Raw genomic sequence first — 25704 nt, forward strand, 5'->3', positions numbered from 1 at the left:
TTCCTAATGTTCTGCAATGAACATAGAACACTTTTATAATCAGAAAAAACAATAAACACTATATTAAAAGTGGCAGCAAGGGAGGGTTCTGATGTCGTTTGAAAGTCGGGAAAAAAATGCTTTCTTTTCACCCCCTTCTGGGAGGATCAGTTTCTCTTGCCTGCAATATGTGGGCTTTTTGAGGAAGACCCAGGGAAGGTGGGGGCTTCTGGGGATTGAGTGATGCAGACGGAGCATGAGCTTTGAACTAAAACAGCCGTTCTGTCTTTATTTGTGGTATAATCTGTGCCTCTGTCTTCATCTGTAAAATGGGACCAATTGTACTCTGCTCAGAGAGTCGCTGGGGGACTTTAATAAGATTACAAAGCCCAGTGCCCAGCCTACCAAATACATTTGATCAATGTTAGTTTTCTCCTCCTGTATGGGTAAGGGCAAGCAGGCAATACCATGCTAGAGATAAACAGCTCACAAAAGATAGAAAGGGACAGGGTGAAGGATGCTGTATTTAAACTTTTCAGTTCAGTGTTCTAGCATCCAGTTTCCCCAGAGAGTTATCTTTTCTGTCTTATGGGAAGAAAAAGGGTGATATTTTCTTTTGAGTTACATTTTGATGGTATGATTTTGGGCAAACAGCCTCCTCTGTACCTCTGTCTCTCTGTGCGTAATGGGGATGCTGCTGCGAAATAGCTCTGTAATCCTCTGGCTGGGGAACAGGATCAACTGTGCAGTGGAAGTCCTAGAACCTTTACAGACAACCAGTGGAAGGAGAATGGACCCCAGGCATGTGAGTGTTTGTGGGGGCCTGGAGCCACTTGGGGAGTATTTATTCTGACAGGTGGGGAGAGTCTGTGCTTGCAACAGGGTGTCCCCCTTGGGCATGGGACTTTGGAATGTGGTATAAGGATCTCCAGTAGGGGCCACAAGGGTCCATGATTAGCAGGTGGATTCTGAATGGGGTCCAAATCTCCGCCAAGTGCCCAGGAGGATTTTATTCACACCCATGAGCCTTGACAGCAATTCTGCCTATGCCTCAGTTTCATCATGTAATAGCAGAGGGATTCATTTTGAATGGCTCGTAGGTATTAAATTAATTATGTCTGACTGCAATTACAATTGCTGTTGATTACTTTGGCCCATTAGCATGTGGCCTGGGAGTGTCAACCACATCATGATGAGTGGGGACAGAATGCTAGGTTCCAGTGGCTTCTCAGCTCTAGGTATGGAGGGGAGAATTATTTTGGCTCAGAAATCTCAGTGGGGCTACATTTGTTGGTATCTTGAGAATCCAAGGGGAGTGTCCTTGTTGGCTCCTATCCTGGGACAGAGTCATGTTCATAATTGAGGGGCTGTGTAATTAGTTAATTAATTAATGATTGATTAAGCAAATTCATTGGGCATGTCCTCCTGATACTAATCCTAGGCACTATGCAAAATAATGCCCCCAACCTGCCCGCATGTTACTATTGACTGAAAGGAGAAACAAGAACACACACAATGTCTGAATTCACGTTGGAGTGACTTCTTCCCGCCCGTGCAAAGTAAGAAGAAAGAAGAAGAAGAATTGCTCCCATTACAAAGAGTTTTTACATTTTCATTTGGTCTTTGCAACAACCTCAGGCAGCAAGTACAACAGGTTTACACCCAGTTTTACCCCAGTTGGGGGGGTGACTCACGTGAGGTCACATGACTTGTAAGGGGCAGATCTGGGATTCAAACTCAGGTGACCTGAGTTAAGTTAGTGACTTAACTAGTGTTTGAAGATTTGGCTTTGGAGGTGGACAGAGGTTGGTTTAAATCCTGGGTCCTCCTCTTAGTAGCAGGGTGACCTTGGGCATGTCACTTAAGTTGTCAAGGCTCTAGGGTCTCTCTCTGTCAGTGAATGGGGGTCACGATTCCTCACAAATCTGTTTTGGTAATGAGATAAAACAAGTGACATTCTTAGCACAGTCTTAGCCACATAATAAGGGATTGATATTTAAAAAATGCTCCCTCAGTTGGCTTATCAACTATGAAGCGTCCCTTCCTCAGACCCAGACTAAGGAAGGTTTCTTTTTCCCAAGAGTGCAAATGGTTAGGGTGTTTGAGGGCTAGAGTTAAGAACTTTGGCTTGCTTTTTAATGTAATTCAGCCAAGTGATCCATGAGTAACCTGGAGACCAGGACCTGTTATACTGAAAGCAAGTATTGTTAACTTTTCTGCTGAAAACACCTCAAAGAGATCCCAGATTCCTGTGGTCTATCTCCAGCATGACTGGCCACATGGTGGGTTTGAAATGAGTACTTGCTGCTTCACTGCCCGACCGCGAGCCCTCTGTGACCTTCCCTCCCTCACTCCTCCTGCCACGTATCTGTGTGCCCATCCAGCCCAGCCAAGTTCCAAGCTACCTCTCTGATCCCATCCCTGCAGCTGTCCACCCTTCGCATCCTGAGGGGGCCACCTCCTGACTACTTCAGGGGAGTGGCTGAGCAAATACCTTTGAAGTTAGGAGACTACAGTTTGAGTCCTGGTTTCTGTGTAGATTAGCCTGTGACTGTGGGGGTGTCTCCAAGCCCTGTGAGGCTCTTCCTCTGTAGAATGGGGAAGATCTCATTCACTTCACAGGGTGGCTGGGGAGGTGGGCAGGCTCTGTGGTCTTTGACATTATAGAGGATTCTTAATACAGGGTATGGGTATAATGTTATTACATGTGTCTGGGCTCATCATTTGAGACTGACAGTGGGTCCAAATCTCTTAGTCATCCAGTGGGTCTGTGGAAAAGCCATTTGGAAAATTCTTCCGGAACCACTTCTAACCTCCACCTCCTTCCCTTCTGATACAAAGTGGCATGTGCTTAGGCCCCAGGTTAAGGCTTTAAGAGCACTGTCTCCATCACAGGGGGTGTGAGGAGCTACCAGATCTAAGGTCCTCCTGGAGTTTCAGACACAGGTGAGAGTTAGGGTGACTTGTGGGGTGGGGGTGGGGGACAGGCACAGTTGAGATGGACTTTAGAGGTGACCAAGGCAGGGCAGATACTCTTCAAAATGCGCCATTTATGGGCCTAATGGTGACCATGAGGGATGAAGTGAGATCACACAGGGTGAGGAAGCCTTTGAGATTCAAAGGCTGGAGCCCCCCTGGAAAGGGGGTTGGAGCTCTTCCTCTGGGCTTCTTAAACTGGGGGACATATGCCTTCCAGGTCTTTCTAGGGGGACCCAAAGCAACAGGGTAAACAGGGGTATCTTTCTGAAGTCTTGGCCATTCAATAGTAAGTAGTGAGTAAGTAGTAGAAAGAAACAGGCACATTCGAGGATCAGATGCAGAACCGGCATCCATTTTCAGGTGATAAAAAGAGATGTTAAAAGAAAAGGCAGGCGTGTGATGTTCTGCTCTGGGTCATTTGGCCAGACTCCCTTCCAGCCTTTGTGACTTCCTCTCTTTTCTCAGGCCATGCCCTATATACTGCAGCTGTCCCTTTCATAGGAGCCCACCCCCCCCCCCCCACACCCCAGGGGAAAGTGCAGATGCCTTTGTATCTTAAGGACATGTGGCCACACTGCCAGCCAGCCGTGCATGATTGCAGGCTCCCTCCTCATTTGTGAAAATGTGACAATATCATCTCTTTGGGTGTCTGCTGCCAGGGTGGGAGTGGGGTGGGGATGGGCTGTGGAGAAAAGGGATTTTCGCTAGACTGGAAGAGGGTGCTCGCCATGCCCTTCCTGGTGGGGAGAGGAGCTGGTGGGGATGGAGGAGGGGGTGAGGGGCCCATCTGCTGCTGGGAGAGAATTAGCTTCCCTGGACCTTAGTCACTAAGCTGGGCAACATACCCCTTCCCCTCTATTGCCAGGTCACGCAGGGTGGAACAGAGGCCAACTTCTCCAGACTCAGGACCCTCAGATAGGCAGACTCCAGCCTTTGATATTGGAATCACCACAAAAGTCAGGTAATAATAGGAACAGCAGCAGCAGCAGAGGAGCAGAGGCCACATGTGCCATTTATTAAGCATCTCTATGTGTCCAGATCCAGGCAGGGCACTTTTGATGCCCCTCTGCTAGTTTCCCCTGACAGTCCTGCAGAGGATCCTCAGGCTGAGAAGGGTAAGGTGATTCACATAAGCTCCCCCTGGTACAAAGTGGCAGGACCCTGCCAAGGTCTAAGTGGCCTCCAAGCTCTGCTCTCCCCACCACACTACACTGCCTTGGAGGTGTTCCTTTGTTCTGGCCCTGCGTGACCAGCTGGGTTCCTTCGCACATGGGTTATGTCGAGACTGTTGGGACATGGGGCAGGAGGGAGTCTGAGGGCACTGTGCTTCCTGTGGGGGCATCTCTATGTCCTTGCGGGCAGAGAGTGGACAGCCCAGCTGGAGGTTACATAGCTAGCATGGAGTCCTGCCTCTGTTCTTTGAAAGTTCCAAAGCAGGAAGAGGACAAGCGCAGGGAACACAGAGTGGAAAGCAATCCCCAGCAAATCCACTTGGCAAGTGCTGAGGCCTGGAGCTGTCCAAAGGTGGGCTGGCCTTCCTCGTGAGCATTCTGTCTCTGCAGTGCTGTCACAGCCTTAGGTGGGATGGGGGTTGGATTCCAGTTCCCAAACACCTGACCCAAGGAGCTCAGGCTTGTAAGAGGGGAGCTAGGGATGAGGTTAGCCTGGAATGCCCCCCTAGCTCAGCTCTGGTCCGTATTTACAAAGAAGATGACTATAGCCCCACAAGGTGTCTATGCAGCATTGCTTGGCCATACAAGGGCAGAGGCTGGTCCCAGGTGGAGCCTGGTAAGGACCAGCTTTCACTGGTCAGCAGTGAAATAGGATGAGTGAATAGAGAGAGGAGAGGGTTTCCTTCTCCCTAGATGGACACATGTTCTACAGAAGGTGGAACAGATCCAGAAAATGACAACCTTATTTAGGATCAAGACCATGAGGCCTCTTGGGACAGTTTTTCCTTCCTTGTTTGCTAAAACAAATGAGACTATGTGGGGCTAAGAATAAGGCACACACAAGGCACACATAACATTTGAATCTCCTAGGTGAGTAACAATGTCCCCTTAGCTGCTCAGGAATTAGGTCCATCGACTGGTCTCTGCCTGGGAAGACACTGACTGAGTAACTAGGGCTGCAAAATGGGGCGGTGTTTCCTTCCTGCCTCCAGAGAAGAGGAGTCTGTGGTGGGGTGGGCAGGGGTTCTGCTTAGGCAGGAGCAATGCCAGTCCTCAGGGATGCTGTGGAGGCCCACGGCAGCTCCTCCCATGCCGAGAAGTTACCACCTGCCCTCGGCAGGGGCAGGGAAGTGTGACAGAAAAGCACAAGGCTCAGGCTACAAGGTCTGGGTTTGAGCTTGATTTTTTATTTACTGGCTATGCATCTCTGGGTGCATTTCTTTCCTGCCTTGTTGGGGTGGGCTGTTCCTGTCCCCTGGGCAGCCCTCTGTGTGCCCCCACCCAGATCTGCTCCGTAAGCAGGCTGAAGAGAATACCCTTGTCGAGGGTTCAGTGGGGGCTGCTAAAGGAAAAGCCTTATGGTTCTGTTTTCTCCCCTACCTCAAGCCATCCTGTAATAATTACTATTGCTCATCCTTGCTTTTTGCCTTTCCACGGAGGATTCTGCTGTTGAGTTTCATAAACTCTTAAAACATGGTAGTCAGAAAAGATCTCGTCTTCACCTTATGTGAAAGTTCTATTTGTCTGCCCCCCACCCCGGGGAGGGAGTGGGGTCAGCCTAAATAAACCTGAACAACACCAGCCATGACTTGCCTACCTTATTTTGCTTTTGAGTTACAGTGAGATGCTAGAGAACCCTCTGCCAGCCAAATCCCTGGAAGGATGGGCCCTGTGTCCAGGAATGATCACCACCATCCTGAAAAGTCTCACGGAGTCAACCAGAGAGCAATTTGCTGACAACTTCTCTGGCCTCCAGCCTTCAGGGCTCTGCCTGCCCTAGGGGGTTCCTTCTCAGTGGGGCTCTGAGAAGGGCTTAACAGATGGAAGAGGGCAAGTTCAGATGCCAGGCTGCTCTCTCCTGTCCCTCTGGGCCACATTTCCTGGTTTCAATGACACCAAATGGAGGTCTCCTTCCCTGCAGGCCAGGTAGCTCATGCAGACCTGAGGAGGCCTGCGTGGTGGCCTTCTGTCCTGATCTCAGTAGCCCCCAGGCCCATTGAAGCCAATGCCTTTATCACTACAGGGCTGATGTCAGGGGCAGGAAGGCCCCAGGTGTGTTCCAGGATCCCAGTGTCTGTGTGCATGCACCAGTATGTGGGGGGAGGGCAGAGGTGGCTATAGCTCCGGCGAGGTCAGAAAAACCAGCAGCTAGGAGCTCACTTGCCTTTGGGTGCGGCCACCACTCAAGTGGTCACATCCCACTTCCTGGGCCCTCTTCCTTCCTGCAGCTCATAGAAGGAAAACCGCTTCCATGTTTTGAAGCAGGAAGGAGAATGAGGGAAGCCCACTTTTCCTCCCCCCAGGCCTTGTTCTGTCCTGAGAATATGGTTTAAAATATTCTAGTCACAGGCAGGCTATTCAAATAAAATAGAATTTCAAACTGCACGGGGCTTGTTGAGACATTCAGGCTTCTGGGATGTGCGAAAGGCAGGAGGCGGGGCAGAGACAGCCCCTGCCACCCTCTGTCCCCTTCATTACCAGCGGCTGCAATGCTAGACACATCCGAGTGTGTTTCCCAGCCAAGGAGGACAGAGCAGGTCTGACAGCAAGCGTGCACATGAAAGCCACCACAAGGCTCCCCTCCCTGGTGGCAACTTTAATTATTTGAACTGGAGCGCCGCAAAATAAAAATAAAATAAAATCTGAATATTGTAAGTGGATCTCCAGTTTCCCACAGAGAATAGCTTGGGGGAGGCAAAAAAAAAAAAAAAAAAAAAAAAAAAAAAAAAATATATATATATATATATATATATATATATAAAACACTCTCTCTTGTTTGTGGCTCGGCTAGGCAGAGGTCTTTAAATATTCATGCCCCATATGCAACTGTGCGGAGTGACGGAGAAGGAGACAGTGCCTGCATGAGGCCAGCCAGTGAGAGGTGCCAGGCCAGTAGTGGTGACTGCAGGCACCTGGAGGGAGGAGGCTGGAGCAGGCATGCTTCTGGAAAAGCCTGGAAGCTGACTGGCACATCCTGGCTATGTCTCCACCACTGGTGGGCATCTGACCTGGTTCCAAATGGGCTCTGAGGGGGACTCTCCTAGTCCCTTCTGTCTCCACCACCTATGTCCCTGACCCTGTCATTGCTCACCACTTCTGACTCATCTTTATAAAAGGCAAGTTACGTCACACTGTTTGGTACCATGGGTAGTGGAGGAAAAACTCTCTGCATGGACTCATAATGAATTTCTGTCATAAGTGGCAGGTGCATTTATGGTCAATTACTTTCAAGTGTCAGCGTGCCTCCAAATCACGGAGGGCGGGGGTTGAAAACGGAGATTCCCAGGCCCCACTCTGGGGTGTCATCCAAGTGGCCTGGGATGGGGCCTAAGAATCCGTCCTGATCACAATTTCCAAGTGACTGGAACTGGAGAGACAGAGACCTACTAGGCAGGTTGTAGCTAGATTTTTCAAGGAAACACACAGAAGGTGACACCAGTTCCCTTTTGGGAATTCACCAATGACTGTAGGGTATCTTGAAGGAGTATTTTGAGAAATTCTGCAATTACTTCAACTCCCAGGAGGTGGAGGGACTCTAGGGCTCCCAGGACTAGTCTGCGTTTAGAGACGACACTCAGTGGTGGGCGTCAGCCCTGGAGCTTAGCCAGCCTCTTAGTCCCTGTGGGCTTGACCTTCACCAGAGACTTTCACCCATCTCTACCCTGTACCTGTAGGGCCTAGGTACAGGAAGTGTCCCCTTCCCGTACCTGGGCCCCATAGCCAGGCTCCTTGAGGGCTGGTGGGGTTTGAAGACCCTGAGTTAACCTCACACAGTTCACACAGTGATGCAACATCCCCTGTCACTGACATTTGCTAACCTGGGAGGAAGAAATCAGCTTCATGCCTTCTGCATTTAGGATCTGAATCAAATAAATGGCAAGGCTTACAGACCTGGAAATGCGTATTTCTATTTTGGTTATTTATTTTTCTGATGAAAACATTTCACCCCAACACTGGGGATTCAAGACCCATCAGCAGTAGATGAATGGTCTGAAAATCTGAATGTGAACTAGCTGTGAGCTGAGAACAGAATGGAGTCACTGCCTTCCCTTCATTACTCCTGCTGAGTCGAGTTATGGAAAAGGGCAGGAAATAGCAGAAATAGCCCAGAGCAAATTTGACTGGAGGGAAAATAAAACAGGCCAGTAAAACAAAACACCTGTTTAAACTATTGATCAACCAAAGGTTATCAGGGAAATGATGAAGTATTTGAAAAATATCATTTTTAGCCTTGACATTTCTTATTCTAAAATTAGGCTCATGTTAAATACAGTGAAGAGTATATTTAAAAATCAAATTCTTTTAAGGATCCCCCTGACCTCTCAGGAAGGGTGACCATCTCTCCTCATTTAGATTTCCTCTCAAGAAGCCTTCCTTTCTAGGTGTCTGCTCTGGGTGGCATTGGGGTGTGGGGGGTGCTGAGAGATATCAGTGATGACTGTGTAATCCACAATCTGCATCAGATAGAGTGATTTCTCAAATACAAGTTAATGTAATGAATCTATTTATTTGTGCCCTGACTTCCTCCAAAAAGGACTTAAGGTGGCTCCCAGAGATACATAACATCTAGTAAGGTAACAGAAACTAACTAGAAAAGGGTGAGAAATTGGGTAAATGTTGAGTTAGAAGATCGAACCAGGAGTAAGGCTGATTACAGACTACACATCATGAACCCCTATTTACTTACTAAAAGGGGAGCCTCAGATTTAACGTGACCGTTCTTCTGATTAAAAAAAAAGTCACTGATACTTCTTTTCCATTCTTATGTGTTTTATGCTGGTGAGTTTTTATTTCATAAAAAGCCTGGAGGGCTTGAGTGTGGCTGTGTCCCTTAGCAGCGGAAGCCTGTTTCCCGGATCTCCCTGGGGCTTCGACCAGCCAGCGGAGGGGAAGCAAGTCTGCTCAGTCTCACAATGTCCATAGCTTGAAAGGAAACAAATTGCTCAGGGGGCACATAGCTATTCCTGAAACAAAGCCAGGATGGGATTTCTCCTGTGAGTTTCCAGAAAGACAGGACTGGCCAAATCTCAACTATGTGTTGGTTTTCTACAAAGTGCAAGATGTCGATGTGGTGCCGTGTGGTGGTGCAAAGAAGCACAGGCATGCAGAGCTCTCTGAGAACTTAGAATCTGGTTTTTGGCTCCCCCATCCTCCTTACCTATGTTTACTCAGGGTGCCGGGCACTGCTGGCTAACTACTGTCGTGGTTATGATGTGCCAGCAGCCGTGATAAGCCCTGTATATGTATTAACCTATTTAATCTTCTCCTCTTTAGAGTAGGCACTCCTACTGTCTCACTTTACAGTGGGGAAACTGAGGCCCTGAGAGATTATTAACTGCCCAAGAAAATTGTGCAGCCAGTCAGTGGTGGAGCCTAGCTGGGACTCAGGCAATTGATTCCAGAGTCCATGAGTTGAACCACTGGATCGTGTTTGGGGTCTAAACACATTTCTTGTTCTCTAGAGATTATGACCTACCACACTAAAAAGGTAACTGCCATAGGAACCATCTGGGTAAGTGGCTTTGGAGGGGACCTTACTGAATGCTACTGATGTCTTAGTGAAATTTATGTAGATCAAATTTTTGATGCTCTATAAAATCTGAAACATATTACAAGAGCTTGATATTGTAGAAAGTCTTTTGTAGATCACTATTACCCTGCCCTGTTATGTTTTGGAAATATTTTCTGGGTTTGCTTAGATCAAGGCCCTGCTGCAAAGAGTTCAGTGTGGCTGAGCATGGGTGTTTGAGGTAAGATTCTCTGCAGATGGGACTCCACCATGTTGGTGCATGCTCTCTGCAAATATGACAAAAATGCCATTGTATCCTCCCCCCAGGAGCACAAGCAGCCCAACCATCCAGGCTACTTTGCTGATGTTTGGGTTCATCTGGAAGCGCCCAAGGTGAGGGGTAGGAGGAGAAGTCCAGGAAGTAGGGGAGCACTGAGACTTGCCTCACATGGAGAGTTCTTCATCGGGGCGGGAAACGTAGTGCTGGTCACTGTAGCACTTTCAGAAGTAGGGACATCAGTAGTGCTGAGCAACAGGGCATGGCCTGGGGCAGAGAGAAAAAGAGTCAGAAATGCACCACCCTCATGCACTGAAGGGCCTTGGGGCTCTGCCCATTCTTCTCTAGGCGTGGTACACCTTTGAGGACACAGTTTTCTGCTGCCTCCAGTGGATAAGACAGCCTACTTGTCACCATCAATAAAACTTGGCTCACGCAAAGGTCTTCATTCCAAATGCCCTGCAATATCCCAGCACCATACATCTGGGCTACTGCATCCCTGACCTCCCAAGGTCACCAGCTTTAGCGCACAGCCCAGGAGCAGCCTGAAGCACGCTGACCTCTCCCAGCCCCTCCTCTCCCCATTACACTCCTGTTGGCCCTCTGCCTTCCCAGGGTCTGCATGACCTTCACTCTTTTCCACCAGGTCATCCTGTACCCTATGACATGAACAGGAAGTCATATTTCTTATGTTTTCTAAGCATGTATCTGCCTGAAAATCTGGGAGAACATAAACCCCCAACAACCCCACATGGCAGGGAAGAAGCAACTGTAAATCTCCAGGAACTGTACAGGGTTTTGTAGGTGGTCAGTTCTATGGAGATGGGAGCCAGAGCACTCCCCCCAGCCTTTCAGGGGTGTCACAGAACCCTGTAAAGAACTTTACTCATTCAGTTCTGCTGTTCTTTCTTAGCAAAGTCTGATATTGGATTACTACCAAGTAACAAATTCAAATGGGTCCAGAGCAGAGTAACCAAGACCAGCCAGCAATCCTAGAGGGCATATGGCCCATCCTTGAGGAAGAATCTGTGACTAGGGAGAGAAAGAGTCTCCTGTGGTGGGTGGGTAGCAGCTATTGCCTTCAAATATCTGAAGAGCTGCTTTGGTGAGACAGAGAGTAGTTGAGTTCTGTGGGGCTCCAGGAGACAGAAAGTATGATCCATGGGTAGAATTTACAGAGTGGTGGAGCTTCTCTCCAGGAAAGGAACACTGGTCTTTGACAGAAGGACTGCTTTAGGAGGCAGTGAAAGCCCAGTCCCTAGAGCTACTGAGCCAGGGTTGGATGCTTATTTGCTATGGGTGCTGTTGGGGGCTTCCAAACAGCAGAAACATGACGATCATGTCTGACTTCGAGCTCTGTGTCTGTTCTCTGCTCCTCAGTAAGGTGCTGAGGATGACAGTGTGGGATCAGGAGGAGAAACGGGAGCTCCAGGGGCCTTCTCTCTGCTGAGGGGCCTGCAGAACTCTCCTGGGGCTGTGGTAACTCAGCCTGCTTCCTCACGGTCAAAGCCAGCTCTTTCAGGAGCAGTTAGCCAGGATAGGACTGCACGGGCTCTGGGATCCCCAGTGGTTGATCAGGACATGGTTCTCTCTCATACCTTAATCATCATCATCATCATTATTAATTCTTAAAGGGATCCATAGGATGTATGATCTTTGCTTGCAAAGAGGGATTTGGTACAAGGGACTATAGCTCCACAAAGAGCAGACAAATGCAGGGGAGGGAAGGAGAGAGAGAACCCCCACCTCTAAGCCCAGCTCTATCCTGCAGAGAGGTGGGCCGCAGGACCTGCTCAGGCCTAGTACTGGGTACAGCCCAAGGCTGGGCCCGTGGCCGGGTGGTCTGGCTTCTCCAGCAGCCAGAACTTGGGAGCTGTGTTGGCCTCACAGGCCTTCCCTTGTTCCATGACCCAGCTGTGTCTCCAGGTGTGGAGTCAGCTCACCTAGGTGTGGGTGGCCATCTCTTGGATGTGTGGAGGTCCCTGCCCTTCTGGAAGCCAAGCAGAGGCAGGGGGAGGAGAGGCTCTGGCACTGGGAGTGTGGGAGTTGCCAGCTTGAGCTGGGCAAGGATGGTGGGTATGGCTGAGGAAGCTGGGCTCCAGGGAACAGATCAGATGTGGGGCAAGATTCTCAGGGCACAACCCTGGGCCCAATGACATAAAGCCTCCCTGTGCCTCAGCCTCCCCATAGAGAGCTATAGTTTTCCTTACCTCTCAGTGAGTTATGCGCCAGACACATAGTAGGTCCTTAACAAACACTTGTTGAATGAATGGATTATTACTATTGTTGCCACTATTCTTCTTATCTTTTAGCTAATCCTTCATCCAGAGTCTCATCTTAGGGAACAAAAGGGGAGACTACCTTGTCCTGATTTAATCATTCGGAAGCCTGGGAGGTCTGAAGAGGGAACTGTGTGTGAACACCTCAAGGCAAGCTTTGGGCAGTCACCTGCGCTGGGGTGGGGAGGTCACCCTGCAGGGGTGGAGAGCTCCAGCTTCTCTGGGGTGGTGTCCTAAATCTCTTGTCTGGCCAGATGGGCACCAGGGGGAAGGGAAAAGAGCAGCAGTACCTTGGTGGTCCTGGACCCGGGCATCCTTCAGGGTCCTGACCTGCCACTGGGAGGCGTGGGGTGCGAGCGTGCCCTGGGTCCAGCCACAGAAGCCATCTTCGAAGTTGCAGTAAAACCCAGCAGGGAGTTTACCTGCAACAAGAGCACAGGGATATGGTCATTTCCAGGACGGCTAAAAGCAAAATATGCCAATGTCAAGTAAGATGAGTCAGGCATGACCAAAGTATCCTTATCAACAACAGCTCCCTAGCTGGACCCTTGATTCTAATAATACTGATGACAATGAAAAGAAGCCCCAGTCCTTAACTGGTACATGTGAAGGTTTACAATTTTTCTGATCTTCAGAAAATAAAATAGCAGTAAAAAGAAATAATAGTGTGGCAGCATGGGGATAAACCAGTTTTATATGTGAGAGAGGAGAGCTCAGGAATGTTAAACAATCTGACCAAGGTCACACAGCCAGCAGGTAACACGGGATCCCTGGCTCTAGCCCTAAGATCTGCTTCTGAATCTGTGCTCCTTATTCTGATCGAGCACGAATGTTACCCCAGGAGAAGGCACTGGAACAGATTTCTGATGGCAGACACAATGACAAGAATGTGATGGTGGCAGGGGTAGAGTTGGTGGGAGTTGGTTGCGTCCCTCAAGTCACCCCTGTCTGCAGAGACACATATTGCTCAAATTTTCTATTTGTTTCCCTTTCTTTCCCACCCCCCCTTCCAATTAAGGGAAGCCACATGAATAGCCCCAGCCCATGGAATGTGAGCAGAAGTGATGTGTGTCTCTTCTGGATGGAGGCTGTGAAGAGCCCCTGTGCAATTCTTTGGTCTCTCTCTCCCTGCTCAGGTGGCCAAGGGGCATTCCCGTCCCTGAGACCACTGCTGTCAGATGGTGGGGCCTGGGGCCCCGAGAGATCCTGTGGAGACCCCCCGCTTTGGTGCATAGGTACTGTCAATGTTATGTTAGCCCCTGAAATTTAGGAATGGCTTATTACTGCTCTAACCTACCTTATCCCAACCAAGCAATGCCAGCCATGGGGCCTTTTTATATCATCTGTTGACTCAGCATAAAGGGCCCTGTTACCCTTTTCTCTATATCAAGCTGACCTCAGGTCCCATTGAAAAGGCCACAATCAGCTTTATGACCATATATTTCCCAGGTGCCCTCAGAAGGAGGAGGAAAGGAGAAGAGGGTCAGAGAGAGCTCACATTCTGCAGCTTGCTCAGAGAATGGCTGCAGGGAAGGCACCCAGTCTGAGGAGCTGGTGGGCCATTCCAGGCTATTCCGATAGCACCAACGGCCCCAGGCCAGGCTAGGGAGAAGCAGCAGGGCTAAGTCTCTGAGCAGGAGGAAAGGCGCTCTAGCTGGACCCACTGCTCTCTGTGTCCTTCCTCTGTCTCAGCCTTCCCGGCAATGGCAGGCTGACAAAGAGGGCCCTAACGCTTCCTGGCTGTGACAGCACCTTAGTGAATTATTACTCATTTCCCCCTGATTCTCTGTGCATTTCACACAGAGGCAGAATTATAAATTAAAACCGGCTGTCACTGACTTTGAGCATCTCTTCCCATTTATACCCCCCTGAAGAAATCATTTTCCCCCAAGCCCCGCATGTTCCTCTGATTAAAAATCCAAAAGCTAAGGAGATCTTTCTGTTTTATTTTTTATGCCCCCTCAAGGGACCCCACATCCACTTCTTTTGCAAAAACTAACTGGTAGCTGGAAGTGACCTTCCATGAAGCGTCCTTTACAAGTGTGCTTTCAACCAGGAACCATGATGGAAGATTCTAGCAGGCAATGGCTCCTGGTAGAAGGAGGAGCTGGGTTGAAGCCTTTTACAGCTTATCACTCCCTCCTTCCCCTTTTAGAAGGCAGAGACAGAGAAGTCAGCCCAACTATGGATGTCGATACCTCAATGGTCCTGGGATCTGGATCCCTGGTTCTAGCCCTAACCTGCTGCTTTCTGCTGGTGACTCTAGGCAAGGCACTTCTTTTCCTCAAACACTTAGCTCCCTCATCTGTAAAATAGGGTAATAGTAGTGTCTATTTCACAGGGCTGTTTTGAGGGTAAAATAAGGCAGAGTGTGGAATTTTGTAAACAGAGTTGAGCAAATACAGAGTGGTGGTGGCATTACTAGTCATTGTTCACTCCTGGCTCAGGGGACCTTGTCAGAGGATGAACTGACATAGCCAACACTGCCCTGGGGGCAGAGACAGGTCCCTCAGCTGCCTCTCTAGAAATGCCCATGGTAGCTCTGCCTATGCCTTCCACCTGAACAGGAATGAGGAAAGCTATTGGCACTCTCCACCTTCTGGAAGCCCACCCTTGTCCTAGCTTTGCACAGGATCCAGGGTGAGCTGGGATTGGAAGCCACTTTCTTTACGGCTGATTGAATAAAGAGGAATTAGACAAAATAGTTGGGTCGGTGGACAATTTATGTGATTCTGAAAACCTCGCAGAGTGGGATGAGGTGCAGGAGGAGAGGGTTACTGCCACTTGCCAGCACAGCAGGTGTGTGCTCAGGGAGAAGCCACTCCCAAGGAAGCTGGTGGGGTGGGGGACATCAGAACCCTTGATGGATTAGGCCAGGTTTGGGACACTGCTGTCAGGGCCAATGGCTGAGCACAACGTTGGCACACAGAGTTGAGTACAATGGTTTCAACTCCTTTGATGATGCCTTTCTCCTCTCATTCACCCCAAGCACCTACTCAGCGCTTGCCATGCTGTAGGACTGACATACTTATTTGCTGAATACAAGGGGAGTGGATTCAGGCATCTAACCCTTCACTATTCAAAATGTGGCTGAAGGACCAGCCACACCAGCATCACCGGTGAAACTGTTAGAAGTGTGCAATCTCAGGTCCACCACCCCCATCACCACCTACTGAGTCAAAAATCTGCATTTTTAATGGTTTCCAGGTGGTTCCTAGGCACCTTGGTGGCTGAGAAGCACTGCCCTATCTGATCCTCTTACTTCACTGGCTGAATGGCCAAGTCAGGCTATGTGGGGGTCAATCAATCAATCCTGCAACATTTGGCAATCATGACACCTGATTCCATTGTAAGAGAGACAAATTGGTAGGGTCACGAAGATGTGGCCTCAGCAGAAGTTACAGGAAGCTGCCAAGTGTAAACTCCAGGCCAAATGACACTACTTCTTTTCCTTCCTGCATGACAGCTCTGTTAACATTTTTGATAAATACGTGTTATACATTTCCATGAAAATATAGAGTCATGGGAAAAAATGCTAGAAGAAATACATCATCATATTATGGTTATTTCTGAATGTCTGAGAGGGAGGATTACAGGCAGTAGTTATTTTCTCCTGTGTACTTTTCTAGTTTTTCCAAATATTTTACAACCAACATGTTTTATTTTACAATAAAGAAATAAACTTTGAAAAATTGCTTTTGCCTGTCAGGAAGAGAATCCCCACCAAACAGATGAGATTATTGGTTACGTGAAGGGGAAGTGAGTCAGTGACCTATCAGGGGACAAAGTGGAGACACCTGACCCTTTTCTGGGGCATGCCACACCACTGAAGCTGTTGTTTGACACACAGGGAACCCTCAACACACCCTTTTACGGGTTCCAGTGTTCCAGGATATCTCACTTGGATCAGCAATGCTTAACTGGAAAGCAGGAAGGAGGATGGCATATGTTTGTGGTTTGAAGGATGTGGTGTGAATGGACACATTCATGATTGGATGCAGAAGGGCAAGGCACTGCCACCTCCATGTCAGGTCTCCCACTTATCCTGGCTTGAAATGTTGCTCAAGGTTGAGTGTAATAATCTGAATGAAGCTGTGTGTGGACTTCCTTCTGGAGCAAGTGTGGGGAGTTGAGGCTGGGGTTGATGGCATACAACCTACTCCCCCCACTCCCCCCAAATTCCAGCCATGGCAGGGCATAGTTGACTGCATTGGCTAGAGATTCATGACCCTCATGCAGGTTCCTTAGAACTGGACATTCCCAGCAAGGCTTGGGTGACCAGTTTCCCAGAGAAGACGTTCTAACAGGTTCCAGACTACCTGGTAAGGATGAGGTCCTAAATGCATCACAAACATCAAGACATCAGTGGGTGTCATGTTCCAAGTCATATTACAGCGAGGAAATAGGCCCAGAGGGTGAAGATAAATGATCTGACGCCCCCTCTCCCCCACTTAGAAATGTGGTGGCAGAGCCCTGGACCTTCCCTGACTTTTTCCCTTCCTCCTCTTTTTCCTGGGTAGATACGTAGCTAGTGTTGGGCTTGCATAATCAACCACTGGAAACTCAGATAACAAATGAGTCTGGCTTGCAGTGGTTCACGCTGGCTAACAGCTTCATGGACTTTAGCTTCCTCATCTCTAAGAAGGGTATAGTAGCATCTCATAGGATTGTTCTGAGGACGAAATAAATTCATATATGAAAAGTATCTGGCACCCAGTAAATGCTCAATAAGTCGTCGTCTTCTTCTTCTTCTTCTTCTTCTTCTTCTTCTTCATGGGGATGTTTTCTAGAATCAACACTGGTCAATGTGATGGGAAAACTGCAAAAACGCCAGACAAAATGGGACACACTAGAAAGGAAAGAATATTTGCTAAGAGTACTGCCAAGATCAGAGTGGCAAAAAGATCGAAATAACCCTCCTTCTGAATTGAACTTCTCTTCCTAGCAACTGATTTCTGTAGCAAAGAACTCAGTAGGGGTTTCTCCAGGGTAGAACTGTCATTCTGAGAGCTGGTCAGAGCAGCTTTTCAAGTGTGGCTGGAAAGGTCTCTGGGCCTCAGGAACCTGCCCTCCATTCTGGAGCCAGGCTGTCCTCAAGCTTGGAGTTGGCCTTGGAAATCCATTAACAGCAGCCCTAGAATGGTAAGAGAATGCCCTGAGCCTACAGTAATGGGCTGGATCCCACAGACTCATCACTCTAATCATGGCTCTGTTCCTGACATGCTGTGTGACCCTGAACAAATCAATTACCTTCTCTGTGCTTTCATTTTCCCAATTGTAAACCAGGGCATGGCTGGCCTGACCTGTGTCCCAGCTGGGAAGTGGGAATCAAAAAACTTTAAAAAGGCAAAAGCAAAATCACACAGCTCAGATGCACTGCTGGAAACACTGCAGAGACCAGTAACTAGAGAGACACACGCAGACCCCTGCCCAGGACAACATGGGTGGGCTGGCTTCATTTTGGTCCACATGTCGAGTGAGAGCTTTGTGAAGAAAGGCCAGGAACAGTGTGGGATAAACAAAGGGCTTACCTGTAAGTCTTTACTGAGTTTTATCTAAACAACCACAATTCCATCATTATTGGAAAACTTCACTGGGAAGTTTTATCTAAAAAGGAAGTTTTTCAAATTGAAAAATGGATTTTCTTTATTGCTTCATTTAAAAGAGAATAAATAAAACCTTTTCTCCCCCAAGGGAAAACCTGTCCTGCAGGTGATATGGGGGATACTGTTAACTTTTTAAAGCTATTTTGCAGGCCACAATGTCTTAGGGCCAGTGCATCTGAGGGGCGAGGCATTTGCTCCTGTGTCTGGGCCCCAGTGTACCCCAGGCATGCATGTGCTACATCCTTTCCCTAATGCAACTCTGTGGCTTCGGTCCTTTCCCCTGTGCTGGATTTTCAGCAGTCTAAAGACAGGTGCCTGTTATTCATCCCTGCTGTGGGCTCTAGTACATTTTGTAGCTCTCAATATATGTGTTTTATAAGTGTTTGTGCTTTCCCTGGCATAAATGTAAAAACCTCTCGAGTGTATACTCGTAACCAGGCAGCTGCCGAGAACACCGGATTCGGGCCGGAATGAGCACTGGGCTGGGAGTCTAACCCTGCCCCCAGCTATCAGTGAAATCTCAGCAGTTGGTTTTGGTCCATGGAAACCAAGTGTCCTGACTCATTTAGTCATTTGAATCAACAAATAGTGACCACCTATGCTGTGCCAGGAGATACTGGTATGGGGAAGAGAAACAGATCCAATCTGCCCATGGTGAGGCAGAGAGATGTGGAAACCACCTCCAGGAAATGGAATAGGTACACACCCACTAGCATGGCAGAAATGAAAAGACAGATTGTAATAAGTGTCGATGAGGATGTAGAGAAATTAGAAACTTCATACATTACTGGTGGAATGTCACATGGTGTAGCTACCTTGAAAAACAGCCTGGAAGTTCTTTTAAATGTTAAATACAGGGGTGCCCAAGTGGTTCAGTCAGCTAAGTATCTGACTCTTGATTTCGGCTCAGGTCATGACCTCATGATTCGTTGAGTTCAAGCCTTGCACTGGGCTCTGGGCTGACAGTGCAGAGCCTGCTTGGGATATTGTCTCTTTCTCTCTCTCCCTCCCCTACTCTCTCTCTCTCAAAATAAATAAATAAACTTAAAAAAAATGTTAAATACAGTGTTGACCCCGCAATTTACTCCTAGGCATGTACCCAAGAGAAAAGAAAACATCTGTCTATATAAAAATTTGTACAGGAATGTTCAAAGCAGCATAATTCACAACAGCCAGAAAGTAGAAACAACCAAAATACCCATCAACCGATGAATAGATGAACAAAATGTGCTAATAGACATACAATGAAATAGTACTTGGCAGTAAAAAGGAATGAGATCCTTACACGACACAACAAGAATGGGCCTTGAAAACATTATGCCGAGTGAAAGAAGTTAATCACAAAGAATACATATTGTATGATTCCATTTATATGAAATGCCCAGAATAGGCAAATCTATAGAAACAGAAAGTAGATTAGGGGTTGCTTAGGGCTAGCGGCCCCTGGGGGGGAGTAGGGGAGGGGAGATTGGAGGGAAATGAGGAAAGATTGCTAGGGGTTACCTTTGAAGTGATAAAAATGTTCTAAAATTAGATTGTGGTGATGGTTGCACAGCCTTGGGACTATACTAAAAAACACTTATGTGTCCAATTGAAGTGGGTGAGTTGTATGGTATATGAATTGTATTTCTAAAAAGCTGTTAATAAAAAAGAAGGGACACGCAGTGGATGGATGGATACACCAACGGAGGGAGTCGAGAGGAAAAGCCAGCTATATTTGTTGGCGTGGTACTTGTGGGAGGCATTAGAGGAGGCTTCCCAGAAGGACTGACTCTGGAGGTGACCCAAGGAGGAAGGGGCACTCTGGCCAGGGGTATCGCACGAGCAAAGCCATGGAGGTGTGCTGGAGCGGGGAAGGGGTCTGATCCAGCAGGCGCTGAGGCACACGGAAGACCAGGAGGATTGGAGGGCTAGGTGGGTGGTGGAAGATAAGGCCTGAAAAGGGAGGGGAGTCTGGGCACAGGGGGGCTCATGTTCCTGAGTTAGGCTTTATCCTGCACACCTTCTCTGTGCCACTAGGATGCTGACAGCATGAGCTACATGATCTTGTTTGGTTCTTAAATTCTGTGCTCCTGTTTCTAGATGCAGATCTTGGCTCTGTCTCTTGGAGACTGTGTAGCTTTTGGAAGTCGTCACTGACGGCACACAGGTAGCACTGGGTGTAAGGGAGGGTGTCTAAGTTCTCGTGCCCGGGGTGATGGGGGCAGGGGGGTGTAGGTGCGGGCTGGGCTGGGGTGGAGGGCAGCCCCATCTACTCACTGCACAGCTGGCCCTCGTCTTCTCCCTGGGCGCAGTCCCGGTGGAAGTCGCAGGCCTGCCCGAGCTGGAGGACTGTCCCATTCCAGCAGGTGAAGGAACTCTGCAAGGCCATCTTGGAGCCCGGGGATGTTCCTGGAGAGCACACAGAGACACATGCCCCTGGTCAGTTCGGGTGGCGCTGTGGGAAGGCTCAGGGACAGCATCACTCTGCCCTGCCCTTCACATCCCAAGGTCTGGCTGACACGCCCAATCTGGCTACACGCAGGGCCAACCAACACCAGGAGGCCAAGAGGAAGGCAAAGCCCTAACACCCTGTCCCTAAACCCCCACTTTCTAGTGATGGTGAATAGCAGAGTGGGCCTAGGTAGGTCCACATCCCCCCAGCACTCTGGGGTCCTCCACCCCTGGCTTCAGTGTGCCAGGTGGAGAGCCTGTAGTCTCATCTGCACACATACAGCTATACCCACGAGGTCAGGTTTGGGGCATATCTGGTCCAGTGTATCTCCCACAGTTCTTGACTCCAGATGTACCACTGGAGTGGTTCTAGAAACATACAGCACTTTCTGTTGTTGGACCAGCTGTGTGATGCTGAACCTATCTCTCCTCTGTCTGGCCCTCTGTCTCCCCATCTATAAAAGGAGGGATTTTGATGATATTTCTAAGGTCCATTCTGAAATTTTTATATAAATCATAAATCTCATATAAATCATATTATCCAGTGGCAGAAGAGAGAAGGAGCCATTTATAATGAACCTATTAGCAGCTATTTGTTTCTGTGTCAAGAACAATGGGTTATAATAATGAATTAACCTGTGACCCCAGAGAACCAGGCTTAAGTTGGCCTGGACCGGCCTGCCCTGCTAAATGGGGAACTTTGCCTGGAGACCACCTAGCAAGGGCCTGGCTTGTTTTTCTGTTTTTCTGAGTGTGCCTCCTGCCAGGTAGCTCTTGGTTTGGGGGGATGGGGGCAGCCTTTGGCTCCCGTGGAGATGAGCAGGCAGGGCCCACCCGGGCCGACCCCCCAAGTCCAGTGGCCTTGCACTCTGTCTTCTTTTCTAGCTCCTTCCGCATGGCAGCTGGTGCCTCAGCAGTCTCCCCACCCCCATCCCACCTGCCTCAATGCTCAGCTGGGTGGGGGTGAGGGTGACCAGGATTCCCACTTGGCTGGGTTCCACAGCCTCTCTGAGCTTCATATATGGGGAGGGGGGGATGTTTCTCCAACCCTGGTTGTGAGCTTAGACTCCCCTTTGTTAAATTTCATTTCAGTGCAACCTCCCAGCTGATTGTGATGTGGTACTCTCCAGGTTAGCTCATCGTTAATATCTAAAATTCCAGGTTAAGCATCCGACTTCGGCTCAGGTCATGATCTCACGGTTCGTGGGTTCGAGCCCTGCGTCGGGCTCTGTGCTGACAGCTCAGAGCCTGGAGCCTGTTTCAGATTCTGTGTCTCCCTCTCTCTCTGCCCCTCCCACACTTGCACTCTGTCTCTCTCTGTCTCAAAAATAAATAAACATTAAAAAAAATATCTAAAATTCTATGATTTTCTGGTTCATTTCAGTTGCAACTGAAACTAACACCAAGTCCAGCCTGTTTACATCTAGAATCATCTCTGTACTGACTCAGCACATCTGGCTCTGTGAAGAAGCTAGGCATGTCCTCACAGTACCCATTTCCTAAGTGGGGAAACTGAGTCAGGGCAGCTGAGTGACTTCCCTAAAGCTGCTAAGTGGGGTGCGGACCCAGCCTGTCAGACTGCAAAGCTGCTCTCTCCATCTCACAGGCCAGTCCAGATAAGGCTTAATTTGTCAGTGGTTGCCACATGGCCACCAACATTCTCAGATGGGCCTCCAGCCTGGCTTGGTGTTCTGTGTAACTGTGGGCATGGAAAACACAGGCCCTGCTTCCTTCAGGGGATCACATCCAAACTTTTTTCCCTGCTCTGCAAGGTCCTCTGTGCTCTGGGCCCCAATTTCCTTTCCTGTCTCACTTCTCACTGTCTCTCTGCACAAACCTGTGCTCAAGCCTCATTTGCTGTTCATTCCATGCAACGTGGCCCTAGAACATGTGTGTGTGGTCCCATCTTCTTCATTAAGTTGTTCGGGCATCTGTGTGCTGTCCCCCCAGCCCTAGCCAGTGCCTGGCCCCTGCAAGGATTTGTGAAAAGCATGCACATTAGATTACCCTGCCTGCAGTAAGCTGAAAAATGACACGCCCCCCCCCCCCCCAAATAGTCATATCCTAATCCCCCCAAACCTGGAATATGTTCCTTTATGTGGCAAAATGGGGATTAAGTTAAGGTTCTCTAGATGGGGAAATTATCCGGATTATCCAGGTATGATCACAAGGGGTCTTAAAAGAAAGCAGCAAGAAAGTCAAAGAAAGAAGCAGAAGATGTGATCATGGAAGCGAGTCTGGAGAAGTGTGAAGAATGGGTCACATGCCAGGGAAGGCAGGCGGCTTCCAGAAGCAGGAAAAGGCGAGACAACTTATTCTTCCTGGGAGAATCCAGAAGGAGCTGGCACTGCCACTAAGCTGATGTTAGCTCAGTGAAACTGATGTCAGACTTCTGCCCATAGAGAATAAAAGGGTGTTATCTTAATGTGGTGGTTTGTTACAGCAGCCACAGGAAGCTAATACACCAGCTAAACCCACTGGCTTTAATACTCCAGCTCCAGTCACTGGCTAAGTCAGCTGAGGCCCAGCATGCATGGCTTTAGATCAACTCCTCTGTTCCATAGCTTGTTTTGTGACCTGTGGTTCTCTGGACTAGACATTCTCTGCCTTTCCTCCCCACACAGAAGAAACGCCCCCACTATCCATCCCTGCACCACAAGACAGCCTAAACAATGTGTCCACCAAATCCCTTACTAATTCCAACTGCAGGGGCTGCGCAATGGAAAGTCTCCCCATCCCAGTTCCCAAAACTCAACAGTGGGATCAAACTAAAAAGGGAATGACAGGAGACACAATGCTCATTTTCAAAGGTAAGGTGCCAAATTCATTTTATAGCCTTAATTCTGCATATGAATTTTCCACTTGTCAGGCTTGTCATCTTGGAAGCTGAGAAACACAGTGCTTCTAGGAGACTGGTGCTGGTCCCCAGAAAGTGCAGTCTCTCTCTCCCCAGGCAGACCTGGAGGAGGGGTGTCCTCCCTGAAGCTTTGACTGGAGGGGATTTTGCTGGGGGTGGCTGTGGACTTTGTCCCAGGAAACAAGAGCACATAGCAAGGCACCTGTCATCATATGTGGCATACCTGCTTCCTGCTAAGGACAGCACCGGGCACTTGACCTGCCTGTGCACTAACCTTATAGCTGCTGGGACAGGGCAGCTCTGTTGTTTCCATTTCATAGGGGGTAGTTCCCAGTTAAGTGAAGGTGAGGCGTGGTGGCCGGCAAATGGCCTCCAGCTGGGTGCTACTCCTGAAAGCAGACTGGTGTGTCCACTGTAGCTGGCAGACCCGGCCTGCTGGTGACATGCCTGTCCACTCTGCCCCTCCTTCAGGGCAAAGACTTTTTAGGATGACAGGAAAAATTCTCCTTCGTCTTCGCTTGTTGATTTCTAGTTTCCCAAACATTTTCTTCTTATGCTCTATATGTGACCATTAAATAATTAGGACCTTATTACCCTCACTCTCAGAACTACCAAAGGAAACATAAGCAAAATTAAAAAAAAAAAACGTATGGAGCAAATGAAAATTGTGTCATGTTTTATTCCCTCCTTATGATTAGGCCTTGCTTTTTCGTTGTGTGTTTTCGTGAACACACGCATGTTTCACATGCCAGTTACTTGTCAATCCCTGAATAGGTCTCATACTTTCTTTTATATTCCTTCATTCAAAAAACATATGCCTATTGTTTAGAGTTTGAAACCAGCGTAAAAATAAACAAAAACAATGCTCAGAATTCCACTACCCAGATGCCATCATTTTTAACATCTTGTTTTTGGCCTATGCTTTCAAAGTGCATATAGTTGTGTCATACGTATACATGCCTTAAGATAATGAGGGTTATATCACAAGCTTTTCTCAGGGTTTAAAAATTCCCCATAAGAAGACCTTTTAATGACTACAGTCCTGTGTGATATGTACCATCATTTATTTAAACGTTATTCAATGACTGGATTGTTAGACTGTTTATAATAACACTTTGAAGAATATCTTTGAGCATAAACCTTTGCCCGCATTTCAGATTATTTTCATAGGATAGATTCCCAGAAGTGGAATTACTGAATCAAAGAGTATAAACATTTTAAAGGCCCTTGATACATATTGCCAAATTGCTTTCTAGAAGTTAATCCAATTTACACTCTCACCAGCTGTGTTCACACACGCACGCCCCTCTTACTATATCCTGGCCAACCCTGAATATTAGCATGGTTTTTATTTTTAACTCAAAGTATTTCCCTGCTGTTTTATTTGTATTTCTTTGATAGTTAGTGAGCTGGATATTATTCCACATGTTACTAGCTTTATTTTACTCTCAGTGGACTTGCTCACTTCCTTTTGCCAATTTGTCTGTTAGGTTCTTTATGTTTTCCTGTTGAAGTGTAGGAGATTTTTTTTTAAAGTTTATTTATTTTGAGAGACAGAGAGCTTGAGCAAGGGAAGGGCAGAAAGAGAGGGAGAGAGAGAATCCCAAGGAGGTTCCACACTGTCAGTGCAGAGCCTGATGTGGGGCTCGAACTTACAAACCACAAGATCGTAACCTGAGCAAAATTAAGAGACACTTAACCGACTGAGCCACCAAGGTGCCCCAATGTGTATGAGACTATTATTTTTTTATTAAAAGTATTTTTTTAACGTTTATTCATTTTTTGATAGAGACAGAGTGTGAGTGGAGGAGGGGCAGAGAGAGAGAGGGAGACACAGAATCCGAAGCAGACTCCAGGCTCCGAACTGACAGCACAGAGCCCGACGTGGGGCTTGAACCCACAGACTGTGAGATCATGACCTGAGCTGAAGTCGGACGCTCAACTGACTGAGCCACCCAGGCACCCCTGTATGAGATTATTAATAAGGATGTGAAACAATTGGTTGTATGTTTGACAATTTTCCCCCAGTATTCCGTGTGTATTTTTGCTCTGTTTATAATGCACCTTGATATGCAGGAGTTGTAAACTTGGACATAATCCAGAACTATCCATATCTTCCTTGGTGATTGATTCTTTCCCTTTTAGGCTTCCAGGCTTTCTTCCACATGGTAGGCAGTGAGTGGGTCACCCTTGGTAGTCTTTGGGTTGTCCTGCCGTTGCTAAGGCTGCCCTGGCATCTGGGAACATCTTCTGCCAACTCACCATCTTTCAGCAATGGGGATCTAGATATTCCTGGCTCATGTGTGACACTTTCATGGATTGTCCCCTTCTCCCCCTTCCATGAACTGTCCTTTCACTTGGGCTTCTATGGCACACCACTTCTTGCTTGAACATGGAGGACATTCTCTTTTTTTAAATTTTATTAAGTTTATTTATTCATTTATGTTGAGAGAGAGAGAGAGGGAGAGGGAGAACAGAGGGGGAGAGAGAGATAGAGAATCCCAGTTAGGCTCTGCACCATCAGCACAGAGCTGGATGCAGAGCTTGAACCCACAAACTGTGAGATCATGACCTGAGCTGAGCTAAGAGTCGGATGGATGCTTAACTGACTGA

The 25704-nt window shown here is 48.1% G+C and overlaps 1 protein-coding gene across 1 annotated transcript in view; it reads right to left on the bottom strand.

Annotated features, from left to right (window-relative positions):
- Positions 1 to 25704, bottom strand: part of ALK (ALK receptor tyrosine kinase) — a 684520-nt gene that overhangs the window by 106494 nt on the left and 552322 nt on the right. Inside the window, exons 6-8 of the mRNA XM_025927337.2 lie at positions 20061 to 20192; positions 12486 to 12617; positions 10083 to 10183 (exon numbers count right to left, since the gene is read on the bottom strand). Coding sequence (XP_025783122.1) covers positions 10083 to 10183; positions 12486 to 12617; positions 20061 to 20192 — 365 coding nt within the window. The remainder of the gene's footprint in view (positions 1 to 10082; positions 10184 to 12485; positions 12618 to 20060; positions 20193 to 25704) is intronic.

Source organism: Puma concolor, chromosome A3 (assembly GCF_028749965.1).
Source record: "Puma concolor isolate L17-30 chromosome A3, mPumCon1.1.hap2, whole genome shotgun sequence".
Classification (NCBI taxonomy): domain Eukaryota; kingdom Metazoa; phylum Chordata; class Mammalia; order Carnivora; family Felidae; genus Puma; species Puma concolor.